The sequence below is a fragment of the Neltuma alba genome, unplaced genomic scaffold (assembly GCF_004799145.2).
Source record: "Neltuma alba isolate B1F8T4 unplaced genomic scaffold, ASM479914v2 tig00011957_pilon, whole genome shotgun sequence".
In the NCBI taxonomy this organism is placed as follows: domain Eukaryota; kingdom Viridiplantae; phylum Streptophyta; class Magnoliopsida; order Fabales; family Fabaceae; genus Neltuma; species Neltuma alba.
The window spans coordinates 16835-31356 of record NW_021636535.1 but is presented as its reverse complement, the minus strand read 5'-3'; the positions used below and the strand labels follow the sequence as shown (position 1 = coordinate 31356).

At 37.5% G+C, this 14522-nt stretch overlaps 1 protein-coding gene and 1 pseudogene across 2 annotated transcripts; both read left to right on the top strand.

Moving 5' to 3' along the window:
* Nucleotides 1-149: 149 nt before the first annotated feature.
* LOC114719887 (5-methyltetrahydropteroyltriglutamate--homocysteine methyltransferase-like) lies at nt 150-3922 on the top strand (annotated as a pseudogene).
* Nucleotides 3923-9010: 5088 nt separating this feature from the next.
* On the top strand, nt 9011-14430 carry LOC114719890 (double-stranded RNA-binding protein 1). Of its 2 annotated transcripts, none has more exons than XM_028905455.1 (6): nt 9011-9435; nt 9842-9997; nt 11733-11983; nt 12098-12323; nt 12940-13119; nt 13920-14430. In XM_028905455.1, the coding sequence occupies exons 1-6, from the start codon at nt 9078-9080 to the stop codon at nt 14246-14248; spliced, it is 1500 nt and encodes a 499-aa protein (XP_028761288.1). In that variant the 5' UTR covers nt 9011-9077; the 3' UTR covers nt 14249-14430. The 2 variants fall into 2 exon arrangements, with proteins under 2 accessions (XP_028761288.1, XP_028761287.1); XM_028905454.1 differs by having other exon boundaries at nt 13914-14430.
* The last annotated feature ends 92 nt before the right edge of the window (nt 14431-14522 follow it).

Sequence of the window (14522 nt, the reverse complement as noted above, 5' to 3'; positions counted from 1 at the left end):
CATATCGCCTCAATTATTATTGTGATTGATGGATGTTGTTTTCCTATACGCGGGTTTGTGTTGTGAACGATGTGCGTATCTGTTGTCAAATTAAAATTCTCAACAACCTAACGTCTGACTTGTGTTTGAATTTTGAATTGATGTATCAGAAGATGGCGTCCCATATTTTTGGATACCCTCGGATGGGCCCCAAGAGAGAGCTCAAGTTCGCTCTAGAATCGTCTGGGATGGGAAGAGCAGTGCCGGTGACCTGAAAAAGGTTGCTGCTGATCTCAGGGCATCCATCTGGAAGCAGATGGCTGAGGTCGGGATCAAGTACATCCCCAGCAATACCTTTTCGTTCTACGATCACGTGCTTGATGCTACCGCCACGGTTGGCGCTGTTCCACCGAGGTATGGCTGGACTGGTGGGGAGATTGAGTTTGATACTTACTTCTCCATGGCCAGAGAAACGCATCTGTACCTGCAATGGAGATGACTAAGTGGTTTGACACGAACTAGTAAGTGATGTATAAAGCATTTTGTATTATCTTTCCACCATCGATGATACGAACAGAGTAACCTAATTGCTAAGCTTTTATTTTTGCATTGACCCAGCATTATATTGTCCCCGAACTGGGACCTGATGTGAACTTCTCCTATGCTTCTCACAAGGCAGTAAATGAATACAAGGAGGCCAGGCGGTATGTATCGATATGTGTAAAAGTCATTTAAATCAACTACTCTAACATGAGAATCTGGAATTAAGTACAGTGAAGCTAATTGATATAAGAAGGACTGCAAGACAGTTTATTTGTATCAGTGTCCAAGCCGAAAGATCTGAAGCTTTCTTGAAATGATCGCATTGATTTAGTCCTTGTCATGTACCTATTTTTCAATGCTCTGTTGATCCCATTATGTCAGTCAGTTCTTGTATGGGGATCATTGTGATAAATCTTCACTCTTAAGCCTAATAAGCATATTTGTGTATTACACCATTGGTCACATGAACGTTTTATTTTCCTCTTGCAGCTTGGAGTAGATACCATCCCTGTTCTCGTTGGCCCAGTATCTTACTTATGTCTGTCAAAGCCTGCCAAGGGTGTAGAAAAATCGCTTGCACTTCTTTCTCTCCCTCCCCAACTCCTTTCCAGTATAAAAGTAACTACTATAAACTATATACAGACTTCATACTCATCTGCCTTTATTCAACTTTTGTCTTAATTCTCTAACTCGCTTATAATTATAAACTCAGAGAGTAGTCGTAGCTGATCTTAAGGCAGCTGGTGCTTCATGGATTCAGTTTGATGAGCCCACCCTTATCTTAGACCTTGAATCTCACCAATTACAAGCATTCACTGAAGCATACTCAGAACTCGAATCCTCTTTTATCTGGTCTCAATGTGCTTGTTGAAACCTGCTTTGCTGATGTTCCTGCTGATGCATAACGAAGACCATTACAGCTTGAAGGGTGTCACAGCATTTGGATTTGATTTTATCCGAGGAACCAAGACTGTTGATTTGATCAAGGGCGGATTTCCCAGCGGTAAATTCCTCTTTGCTGGAGTAGTTGATGGCAGGAACATCTGGGCTAATGATCTTTCTGCTTCTCTCAGTACATTACAAAGTCTTTGAGGGTGTTGTGGGCAAAGGTAAATATTGACAACGTATATATGAAAATTTTTGTGGAGTTTTACAGTTAATAGGTTGCCCAACAAATCTGTTATTTAAATTGTGTTCAGATAACCTTGTGGTGTCCACATCCTGCTCACTTCTTCACACTGCTGTTGATCTTGCCAATGAGACCAAGTTGGATGCTGAGATCATGTCATGGCTAGCTTTTGCTGCCCAAAAGATTTATGAAGTCAATGCTTTGGCCAAGGCATTGTCTGGTCAAAAGGATGAGGTAATTCTTTCGGTTTATGTCACTCCTGACAAAATAGATTTCTCTGTTGGATTGCTTAAGAATGTCCGTTACTCGAAATGTTGTAATAATTTTATTGTCAAATGAACTTACCGCTTGACTTATAATTGGTCATAGGCAACTTTTTTCGATTTTATCCGACACTTGACCCAAAAAAAAAAAAATGATAGTATCTCAGAATGGAAGTCAGGTTAACTTATATATTGGCATTTGACTCAGTGTAGTTTGTTCCGGGCGTGTTGTTACGAGGGTCAAAAAGTGTAAAAATAAAATCAACTTCCATTTGTTACCTGCTTATTTTGTTGCATCATTCGCTGAATCGCTGTTTTTGCGCTTTTATTTTCAGGACTATTTCTCTGCTAATGCTACTGCCCTGGCAGCAAGAAAGTCCTCGCCAAGAGTGACCAATGAAGCTGTTCGCAAGGCCGTGAGTGCTTTATTCATGACTGTTTCTTCTCAACTGAATGGGGTGTCTACATGATTCTTTTGGTACTAATGGTTGCTTTTTTCCTTAGGCTGATGCGTTGAAAGGTTCTGACCATCGCCGTGCTACAAATGTCAGTGCCAGACTAGATGCTCAACAAAAGAAGCTTAACCTTCCAATCCTTCCAACCACCACTATTGGATCATTCCCTCAGACAGCAGAACTAAGGAAAGTGCGCCGTGAATACAAGGCTAACAAGTAAGAAGCTTGATCAGCCTAATATCTAGCTCTGTTCTCTTCCCCTGTGGCTTCATCGATTCATGCTGATCTTGATTTCTTTAGGATCTCTGAGGAAGAGTATGTTAAGGAAATGAAGGAGGAAATCCGCAAAGTAGTGGAACTCCAAGAAGAGCTCGATATTGATGTGCTTGTACATGGGGAGCCTGAGGTCAGCTTTCATCTTCAAATAATAACAGCATATGACTAAATGAAGGAGAAAGCTAGAACAATTCGGATGGTTTGAACTCTTCTCACTTATGCTGGATGCCTTTCATTGCAGAGGAATGATATGGTCGAGTACTTCGGCGAGCAACTTTCAGGCTTTGCCTTTACTGTCAATGGGTGGGTGCAGTCTTATGGATCCCGGTGCGTGAAGCCACCAATCATCTATGGTGATGTGAGCCGCCCAAAATCCATGACTGTCTTCTGGTCATCTACAGCTCAGAGCATGACCAAACGACCCATGAAGGGAATGCTTACAGGCCCTGTCACCATTCTCAACTGGTCCTTCGTTCGAAATGACCAGCCTAGGTATAATAAACTCAACACACCATTTAATTCATTATACGTAGATATATGGTTCAGTCAGTATTCATCGTATTGTTGTTCCTAAACACGATGTATAAATTCATCCGCAGATCTGAGACCTGCTACCAGATTGCTTTGGCTATTAAGGATGAAGTAGAAGATCTTGAGAAGGCCGGCATTAATGTCATCCAAATCGATGAGGCTGCTTTAAGAGAAGGTTTGCCTCTGAGGAAGTCAGAGCAAGCTGAGTACTTGAAATGGGCTGTTCACTCCTTCAGGATCACCAACGTTGGAGTACAAGATACCACTCAGGTACTTCCTAATTACAAATCAAAACGACTTAAAAACTGTAACTTCAATATCCATATTGTATAGATATATATATCATTCATCGTAATGTAAACAATGGACAGATCCACACCCACATGTGTTACTCCAACTTCAACGACATCATCCACTCAATTATCGACATGGATGCTGATGTGATCACCATTGAGAACTCTCGTTCTGATGAGAAGCTCTTGTCAGTGTTCCGTGAAGGAGTCAAGTACGGAGCTGGGATTGGGCCTGGTGTGTACGACATTCATTCTCCAAGAATACCACCAACTGAGGAAATTGCTGATAGGATCAACAAGATGCTTGCAGTGCTGGAGAAGAACATCTTGTGGGTGAACCCTGATTGTGGGCTCAAGACTCGAAAGTACGCTGAGGTGAAGGCAGCCCTCACTAACATGGTCGATGCTGCCAAAAGCATCCGCAACAAGCTCGCCAGTGCCTAATAAAATGGTTCAAGAAAGAGGTTTTTCTTTTTTCTTACTGGTTCTGCTTGATTCAAAGATAAAGGAAAATTTTCTTTTCTTTCCTTTTTTCTTTTTGTTATTTCAATAACTGTGAGCTGAATGTTTAGTTGCTTAGTACATGCTCTTGTGAGCGATTGGTTTCGGCATTTATTTTGTACCTTTTTGTATAATCGAATGTATAAGAAATCAATAAATCGAAATATTCCCACGTAAAATATACCTGGGCAGAAATCTTTCTTTTAGAATTGTACGTGCAAAAGCTTTAAACTGTGATCGATCCGTGTTAAGCATAATGATCCGTGTTAAGTAGAACCACGTTATCGGTGCCCCAAGTCTCTAGCAAAAGAATCTGGAACTAGTACAACAAGGAAGAAGTTAAAGGGAGACGAATAACAAACCCGTCAAGAAGAAGGAAAGTGAGAACGATGGCTTAGAGCTCAAAGCTAGCTGAAGATGACATTTCTTGTTAACATACGTTGCAGCACATCCCTTGAATAATTTTTTCCTTTTTCAAGTGTAACTAACACGGCTTTTCTGAAAATTTCCACAATTAAGAGTATAGTACTGTACTGTAATTAATAATTTTTTTCCTAATTAAAATGTACACGGCATTAAATTGGAATAAATAATGTATGTTATTGATAATGTACTGGGAATGTAAATTAATTAAAACGGACTTATAATTATGAAGGAAGACTGTATATATGTAACTATAAACAGTCAAATTGTTAAGCGAAAAAACAATTGATATCAACGAGTTATTCGAGAATAATTTATAAAAGAGGGGAGATAACATATTGCATAATTAACAAATGTGATGATGTTTATTGTTTTCCGAGCACTTTTTTTAGTTTTTTTACATGTGAAACCCTCAATAAAAAGATATAATAGATGTGGGAATTATAAAAGAAAAAGCAAAAAATTAGATGCGTCCATGCTTGAATTTACCCATCGTAAATTGTTAAGGAAAAAAAATGAATATTAGTAATGAGTATATGACCTCGCTTTCATAAGAAATTAATGAACATGTCTTTAACGACTCACTCTTTTTAACACAGGGTTAAGGTGCATCTAGTATCCCGAAATTTTGTTGGATGCATCTAGCACCCTAAAGTATTTTATGGTGCATTTAGCATCTCGAAATATTTTTTAGAGATGTCCAGCATACTGAAGTTTTTTTTTTTTTTACCTTGGTGCTAGATGCACTAAAAAATATTTTGGGTGTGCGGGAAAAAAAATAGGGAAAATTGCAAATAAAGACCGTGGAATATATAAAATCGCAATTTGGGTCCTTGAATTTATATAATTGCTGTCAGAGACCCGGTCCCAAATAAGAATTATGAAATGTTAGGTAAAAGACAAAAATGCCCTTCTGCTTTTTTGCAGTCCCTTGTCTACATGCCCTAACTTTATCTTTCTTCACTTTCCAAGTCGTCTCCCTCTTTCTTCACTCTCCGACTCGTCTCCCTTTTCTTGATGATGAACCATACAAATCTCTTGAAGAAATTGAGGATAACACCATTAGAAATCTCCTTCCTGATGAAGATGGTCCATCTTCTGGTGTTTTTGATGACTCAAGTTTCAATAATTTACCAAAACTGGTGATAACCTGGAAGATTTTGATCTGTTTGGCAGTGGTGGAGGTATGGAGCTGGAAGGCGATGAACATCTAACTATAGGAAAAGGGGCCAATGGTCCAGATAAAGATCCTAGTTGCTTCGGACGTTTTAAAGGGAAACTTTCTTTTGTTGAACATTCTTCTAGAACAATTTTTGTTAGAAACATTAACAGCAATGTTGAAGATTCTGAGCTAAAGACTTCTTTGAGGTGCTTCTTTATTGTTTTACGTTGATAGATGCTATGCTAGAATTCTTAGAAAGTATTTTAGACTTTGAATATTATAAAAAGATCAATGCAATTTCTTGTTTGTTTTGACAGTAATATGGTGATGTCTGAACCAAGTTTGATAAGTTTTTGAAAATAACAAATTGACAAGTTCTGATACCCACTTCACGACAAGTTCAATAATGCGAATAACAAGTTTAGGAAGGCAAATAACAACTTCTGATAAGCAATTCATAGAAATTCGAGTTTCTGTGTTAAGATGACAGCATTTTCAGATTTCTTTAGCAGATGACAAGTTCTGATACACAATTCATGACAAGTTCAGTAAGGCGAATGACAAGTTTAGTAAAGCGAATGACAACTTCTGATAAGCAATTCATAGAAATTTGAGTTTCTGTGTTAAAATGACAGGTTCTCATTAGGTTTTCATACTTTTTCTGTTAAAATGATTGGATTTTCACATTGATTTATCAAATGACAGGTTCACAATAGAAAATGACAAGTTTCCATAAGATTTTCATACATTTTCATACTGTTTTGGCTGGAATTGCAATTTGCATATTTCTGACAGCAACAACTTCTGATAAATATGAAATGACAAGTTTATAATGAAAAATGACAAGTTAAGTATGGCAAATGACAAGTTCCCATAATGTTTTCATACATTTTCATACTTTTTCTGTTGGAATTATAATTTGCACATTTCTAACAGCACCCACTTTTGATAAACACAAAATAACAAGTTCATAATGGAAAATAACAAGTTAAGTATGGCAAATGACAAGTTTTCATAATGTTTTCATACATTTTCATACTTTTCTGCTAGGATCACAATTTGCACATTGCTGATAGCAACCACTTTTGATAAACAGTAAATGACAAGTCTACAATAGCGAATGACAAGTTAAGTATGTAAAATGAAAAGTTCCCATAACGTTTCCATACAATTGTAAATTTTTCTGTTAAAATAACAATGTGCAGATTTCTGACAACAAACACTTCTGATAAACAGTAAATTACAAGCCCATAATAGCGAATGATAAGTTAAGTATGTAAAATGATAAGTTCCCATCACGTTTTCATACAATTGTAAATTTTTTTGCTGAAATAACAATGTGTAGATTTCTGACAGTAACCACTTCTGATTAACATCTTTTATCATCAATTTCACCTCTCATTTCCTCCTAATGTATAAAACTATAGCACCAGAACTCTCATAAGCCCCTCAAGAAGCATGCTCATATCAACACCAGCGGCAAATGCACTATGATGATCATATCCACTCACAAGTGCATCCTCAACCATGAAATTCCAAATGTAAATTGTCATATCATATGAACAAGAAACCATCAAATTCTACATATAAGGTGAGAACTTTATTCATTTAGCACTGTATTTAAGGCTCGTTTGTTTCTCACATCCCACACCTTGATCGATTTATCCACCGAAATATAATCATCATACTTGATTTCCACAATTAGAGCTTTTTTGCAATTATCAGAAGTTGGTGCTGTTAGAAATGTGCAAATTGTAATTCCAGCAGAAAAAGTATGAAAACGTTATGGAACTTGTCATTTGCCATACTTAACTTGTCATTTTTCATTGTGAACTTGTCATTTCGTGTTTATCAGAAGTGGTTGCTGTCAGAAATGTACAAACTGTATTTCTAGAGAAAAAAAAGTATGAAAATCTTGTGGAAACTTGTCATTTTCTATTGTGAACCTGTCATTTTCATAAATCAATGTGGAAATTCAGTCATTTTAACAGAAAAAGTATGAAAACCTAATGGGAACCTGTCATTTTAACAGAGAAACTCAAATTTCTATGATTTGCTTATCAGAAATTGTCATTCGCCTTACTAAACTTGTCATTCACCTTACTGAACTTGTCATGAATTGTGTATCAGAACTTGTCATCTGCTAAAGAAATCTAAAAATGCTGTCATTTTAACACAGAAACTCGAATTTCTATTAATTGCTTATCAGAAGTTGTTATTTTCCTTCCTAAACTTGTTATTCGTATACTGAACTTGTCGTGAATTGGGTATCAGAACTTGTCAACTTGTTATTTTCAACAACTTATCAAACTTGTTATTTTCAATTATGAACAGAAGCTGAAAATTAAAATAGAAATGAAGAATAAAAATTTAGATTTGTTGGGCGTTGTCTGAGCACCAAGCAATCATCGCACACTTGCCGTCGTCGTTGCAACCATCTTCGACTTCAACGCAGAACTCAGTGACAAACTGGAACCCAATTCCCTGCTGAAGCTAGGGTTCAACAATATCCAACGGGAGTCTTGTTGAGCTTAATTATTGTTTTCCTTGGCATCCTTCTTCTAAGTCCTGTTATTCACTTGCTTTGGGAGAAGGAACAAAGAAGATGACAGAGGGAAAAGAGAGAATGAGAGAAGTTGGGAGAGATGGGGTTAAGGACAAAGGAAGTGGGATTGGAGAAGAAGGAGAAGGAAGGGGAATGAGATGAGGAGGAGGAAAAAGAAGCACGGAGAGAAGGATCGAGGGGAAGAAAAGGAAAGAGAAGGAGATGATAAGATGAAAAAAAAACAAGTAGAAGCATAAGGGTATTTTTGACTTTTAATCAACATTTCATAATTCCTATTTGGGACCGGGTCTCTGACAGCAATTATATAAATTCAAGGACCCAAATTGCGATTTTATATATTCCACGGTCTTTATTTGCAATTTTCCCAAAAAAATACTTTGAGATGCTGAATGCTCCACAAAATAATCCAACACCCAAGAAAATATTTCGAGATGCTAAATATACCATAAAATACTTTAGGGTGCTAATGAGAAAATATTTCAGGATACTGAATGCACCTTAACCCTTTAACATAATTAGCAAGTCTTTTTTTTAACCAAAAATAGATCATTTTATTGAATGCAATAAATTTTAAAATGTAAAGTTGTTTTGGTGTACGTGTCCTTCACGCGTGATTACGGCATCTATCCGCGATTCTATTTCTCGACTCGTAACCACTTTTTTTAAAAAAAAATTTTTTTTTTAACAATCGATGTCATGTAAGTACTTGTTAACGAAGTTTTATAATTAGTACTGTGGAGAGGTGTTGTTCGTTGACAAAAAAGAAGAAAGAAGGTGTTGTTGGTTGATGCTTAACGCAATTATGCCAATGTCAGCATAAGTTATATGGTTATGTTCTCTCTAGTCTTTCGCACTCGCACCAGTCATCGCCACTCCCCCAGAGACAGAGGTTGAGTGAGAGAGAGAGAACAGGTTCTTGCCTTCTCTCGAGTAACCTAACTGCTGACAAGCAAGCAATGTACAAATCGAAGCTGCAAGAGCTCTGCCACCGGCGATCATGGAGCTTGCCGGACTATCAGACGACCAAAGAAGGAGCCGATCACCGTCCTCGCTATAGTGCTAATATCACAGTTAATGGGGTTGAATTTCAGACGCCGTCGCCTTGCAGAACCTCCAAAGAAGCTCAAAACAATGTGGCTAAGCTCGCTTATGAGCACTTTTCTCTCCCAAAGCCCGAACCACCTTCTCCCCCTCCCCAAACTTCAAATTCTCCTTCTGTTCTTCAATCTTCTCTGCCTCAACCTTCGTTTCCGCAGCCGTCTTTTCCGCCAACTCCGTTTTCTCTTCCGCAGCCTTCAGCGCCGACGTCTACTGGTTCGTATATTATTGTCTTTTTAAGGGAAAAAAACATCTTTTGTAATTTCCCATTTGAGGCTGGGATTGATTTCTTGCTAGGTTTACGAGAGACGCTTTATGAAGAATGATACAATTATAAATCTATTCTTTTTGTCTAAGTTGTCTCCATCCCTTGTTTTATTTCAAACTTGATAAGCTATTTTAAGGGAATCAGAATGCCTGAATTCACCCTTCTTAGCATGGACGTGTAGACTTGTTACATGTACTTAAGTCATAAATTATCATACTTCTCCACACTTACAAGTGAGGTTATTTCTTCAGGATGAAGGGTAATTTTGCATGCTGCTGCTATGGTTGTCTAAAATGTGAATTATGCTTTTAAACACTGCAGAATGATTCATGTTTATTTGCATTGTATTTACAGCTTCATCTTCTCCGGCCATTGGTGTTGTTGAGACACTTTATAAAAGAAGTGTGACAAACCCCGAGGTACCAGATGCATCCCAAGCGATTGAGATCAAAAGGCCTATCACGTCAGATAAAGATAACAGGACAGCCGGGAATCCGAAAAATGACTCAAGTATGCCGTAGTTTCTCTTCTTTTGTTACTTCCATAGCAATGACGTTTTAATGGTACTGTATACGGTGTTCCTCTAGATTGGGTTTCGCCAATACACTTGGTTCTGGTAGATAGTTGCCTAAGCGCTGTGGTGTGTGAATGAGGGATGCTAAGTTTGTTTGCTACTGACTCGATTGATTGATTGGCTTGGATGTGATTTTTCCTCTTAACAGAAGTTGCTGTTCTTGCTGTAATTTTAGTTTCTTAGGAGTTACGATGAGTGATAGCTTTAGCTTTTAACGGTATTTAATTTCCTATATCATTCCCTGATGGATCATAGTTTTAAATAGCAATATTGAACATGATATAGCTAGTAGCTATACATTGCTAGAGCTTATGCTAAGCCATAGGTGTTGTGGTACAGTATTCTTCGTATGGTGCAGTTAAAGTGAGCACTGCTAGGGATATAGAACTCTTGTTTGTGGTGTTTACCGTTTGCGCTATATGGTAAACGTAATGGCATGTAAAACTCTAACAAGACTGGGAGCAATATACAACCACACCGCCTTCTATTATGTCCAGAGATAAAGGCCGGAACTCTGCCTCTCTAGAGGACAGTTCTGGCAGCCACTTCTCTTATGATCTTCAATTAGTTCTTTCTATCATCTTCACTTTCACTTTTCCTTTTTTGTGTCATGGAAAAGCCGAGATGCGGCAGGAATGCCTATTTATGGTTTGAGTAAAGAGGAGGAGCCTATTTGAGATCTCATAGGACGCTAAGCTTTTTTAACGTTGATTTAAGTGTTGACATTGAGATTTTTGGTTAATTCAGTTAGGTTCTGGATGATTATTAAACTGTCGTGTTACATTTTCAACAACTGTTTAGTTTCTTATACTTGTGTACTACATCGTAACGACACTAGATTTATTCACATTCTTATGATATATTTAATTTAATGTGTGCTGCATATCAGTATATCATGTGGAACACCGTGCTGCAACATTTAGGAGCCCTTATTGGATAGTGGAGGGAGTTATATTTTCTATTTTCTGTGGACAGTTTTTGGATTGGGATTTTGTAATTTTGCCCCCAAGTGACCTGTCAGAATTCTCCATGGGTCTAGACATGATATCCGGGGGTAAAGCTCTTCATAATTGGTCCTTCGATATTTTGCCGATTATGGTTTGCTCTCCTTGTTCTCTTCAGTTTCCTATTTTCGTTCTTTGTTGTGAATGGGTAAGTAGTGGTTTTCTTCTCCCAAAATAATGATTGTTGCATTCAGCAGAATTTATAATGGCTGGGGCTAAAAAGCTTTGATTTTCATTTTAACTTTTCCATGCTCATACTCACTCTCTGTTAAGGTTTGGATCAATGGCTAAATGTGCTGAAGAACAATTTTCCATTAACAGAAGGAGATATCAGATCTCTAGCTTCTGCTGGTGGCAGCAAATCGCAATCTCACACGCACACACACAAAGACAAAGCATAAAGCACCGTTTTATTCATACTAGACTCAGACTAATGCGTTTGATGGAGTGTGTTTACTGAAAGGGAGCAATGCCATTTCTTTTTCTGTTTGCTATATTGGTTAAACTTTTGATGACATTGTGGGTTTGCAAAGTTCAAATAATGGTAGGCGAAAACATGAAGGAAATTGATAATAATATAATATATTTTTTGGCTACTTATCCTTTCTCTCTTACAACATGTTCTTTATCTAATGACAAATCACACTTGGACTTGTGACTTTGACAGTGAGTCCTGTCATGGACATGCAGCGTTTGTATAAGAATCAGCTGCAAAACTACGCTCAAAAGAGAAACCTGAATCTACCCGAGTATTCTACCGAGCAAGAGGGTCCTCCTCATGCTAGTCGTTTTAAGTGTAAAGTTACAATAGATGGACAAACTTTTGAGAGTCCCCAGTTTTTTCCTACATTAAAGGATGCTGAACATGCAGCTGCAAAAGTTGCTCTGATGTCATTGACAGTTCCTGGAGCTCAAGAGGCTGGTTTTTAAATTTTAATCACCTGTGGCCACTAGTGTAACTTTATTCTTTAGCTTTTAAAATTGTCATGTAGCGATGCTTATCTCATCCATATGATTGCCTTTACCTTTCAGGATGATATTGGTTTATACAAGAACCTTTTACAAGAATTGGTTCAAAAGGAAGGACTTTGTTTACCTGTTTACAACACTACCAAATCTGGTGAGGCTCATATGCCCAAATTTGTTTCAAATGTGGAGATAGGAGGAGCACTTTATACTGGACAAGAAGCAAAAACAAAGAAACAGGCTGAGATGAGTGCAGCCAAGGTTGCTTACACAACCTTGAAAGAACACAAAGGTGTTTTCTTTTTTGTTGATACTCGTCTTAATCTTTTTCCCTACTGTTTGTGAATAGTCATATTGATTGTATGTTGCTTTTTTTTCCTTGGATGAAAAAAGAACATATTAAGGAGAATGAAAGAAGTGCAAGTTTGCAACAATGGAGGTATGAAATCCTCCTACAGCAAACGTACTTGGAAAATGAATGAGCGAATTTATAGGAAAAGCATCAGCTCAAGATAGCTCTCTAACCCCTTTTAAATCCTGAAGGAAAAAAAAAAAAAAAAGCCCATGATCTGAAAAAGCATTTCCATCCTACTTCCATAAGAGATGGGGAGGAAGAAACTTGATTCCCTTTAGTGTTTTACGGTTTATTTATTACTATGTATCCAGCAACGATCTTGTGTGACAAGGATGCTTTCTTAGTTGTAAGCACTAGGAGTCTTACTCTAGCTCAGTTTTTCCCTCTAATTATCAAGTTCTCAGCCTTCTCTAATACTTCTATCCCCTCGAATAATCTCCAAACTATTAGGACTATAATGAACTGTAAGATTTACTAAAGATTATAGGAGCTGGTAGCATTATCTCTGCTTAGAAATACTGGTCATTATACTGTATCTTGCTTTTTCTTTCAGGTAAGCTAAATCAAAGCTCATTGATTCAGCCCCCTGCTCATCAAGCACAGGCTCCTGCATTGTCATCTCACAACTCAGATTCAACTGACCTAACTCACTTCCAACACTATGCCAATTCAAAATCTCCTATTGTTTATAACCCTAACTCAGTGACTCAGATCCAATATGAGGATGATAAGGGTAAGTCGTTTTCAATGCTTCTAGCATTCTAGAGTTTTCACTTTCTATATGACAACTTTTTCTCTGCCACTTCCTTAACAATGAATAAAAAGGATATTTTGTCTTAGAAACCTATTTTCAGTTTTTAGACTACTACTTGCATCAAGCCGAATGTTCTATTGACTTTAGAGTGAAAATTAGATGTTGGGATTATACCCACTAATGTTGAAGTTTACCAAAACCGTCAACTTTTCACCATCAATTGACTTCATGAGTCTGGCAGTTTAGGGACGTTATCAACTCTAATTTTTAGCTTGAAGGAAGAGTGTTTGCTAGACAAAAGAGCATTCGAGACCCAAAAATAGAGAGTCATTTATAGTCTAATATCCATGTATGAAGTAGATAATCCTTGGTGTGAGGAGCATCAGTTCTCATATGAGACGGAATTAGCATTTAGAATGACATTTGCAATTTAGCTTACCACATAAGACATAATTGAAACAAAATTAATTGGGGCTCTTGTCAGCCTTTATATCTAAGGAATAAGAACAGAAAATATAGATGAAATACATGAAATTACATGCTTGATTTTTAATGTCTTCCGAAGTCGTGCTTTCTTTTGTGAATTGTGGAGGTGATATTTATTGGGAATTTATTTAATGATACAAAATGAAAAATAAAAATAATTATCAATTCCTTGTAGTCTTAGGTGCGCTTTAATTGTTCTCTTTACCAGGTTGAGAATTATTTCTCGTGGCAGTCCTTATGTATTAAAATGAATTCAAGTCTTGCTAGAATTCTCACCACGAATATAGCTGCAGGCTGCGCTGCTGAGGTTAAAAGTTATCACACTGCTCACCCATCTTCAGAACACATCACAGTTGCAGCTGGGAGCGATTCTGCTCCTCCCGAAATTACTATTCGCTGTGTAGAAACCGCCTCTCTATCAAGTATCCAGTCTTCACCTGCACTCACTAAGAGCGACAACTTGACAACAGGCTCAGGTGGCAGGCCTTCAACTGCAGCTAGCACCTCAACCTGCAGAAAGGTCATTGTTTACTCGCGCAAGACAAACGTGACGATTGCTTCAGGCGGCGCTCTCTTGCCTATAAGCGACGAGAATTATGTTGCTTACTCCTATCCTGAGTGAGAAATTTGCGAGTTGCTGGCTCAAATGGCATCATTGGTTGGATGAAACTGAAAGGAGACAATACTCAAGCTCCTGTGTTCTGTTAGCTCCACTTTTCCCCTACTGAACACATTTTAACTTGTCCAAAATCATGATATCTTCTTGAGTTGAAAATAAAAATACTTGTATTACATCATAGAAAATTAATACATTTCATATTAAAAAACAAAAAAAAATTGCATATAAATCCCCCCTCCCCTAACTGTTTCATCGTTATCAAAGCATAAGCAGATTT

Excerpts from the sequence above, each read along its gene's own strand:
- LOC114719890 (XM_028905454.1), top strand. The coding sequence starts at position 9,078 with ATGTACAAATCGAAGCTGCAAGAGCTCTGCCACCGGCGATCATGGAGC. Across the intron at positions 9,998-11,732 it reads GAATCCGAAAAATGACTCAA|TGAGTCCTGTCATGGACATG; the intron begins GTATGCCGTAGT and ends TGACTTTGACAG. Across the intron at positions 12,324-12,939 it reads AACCTTGAAAGAACACAAAG|GTAAGCTAAATCAAAGCTCA; the intron begins GTGTTTTCTTTT and ends TTTTTCTTTCAG.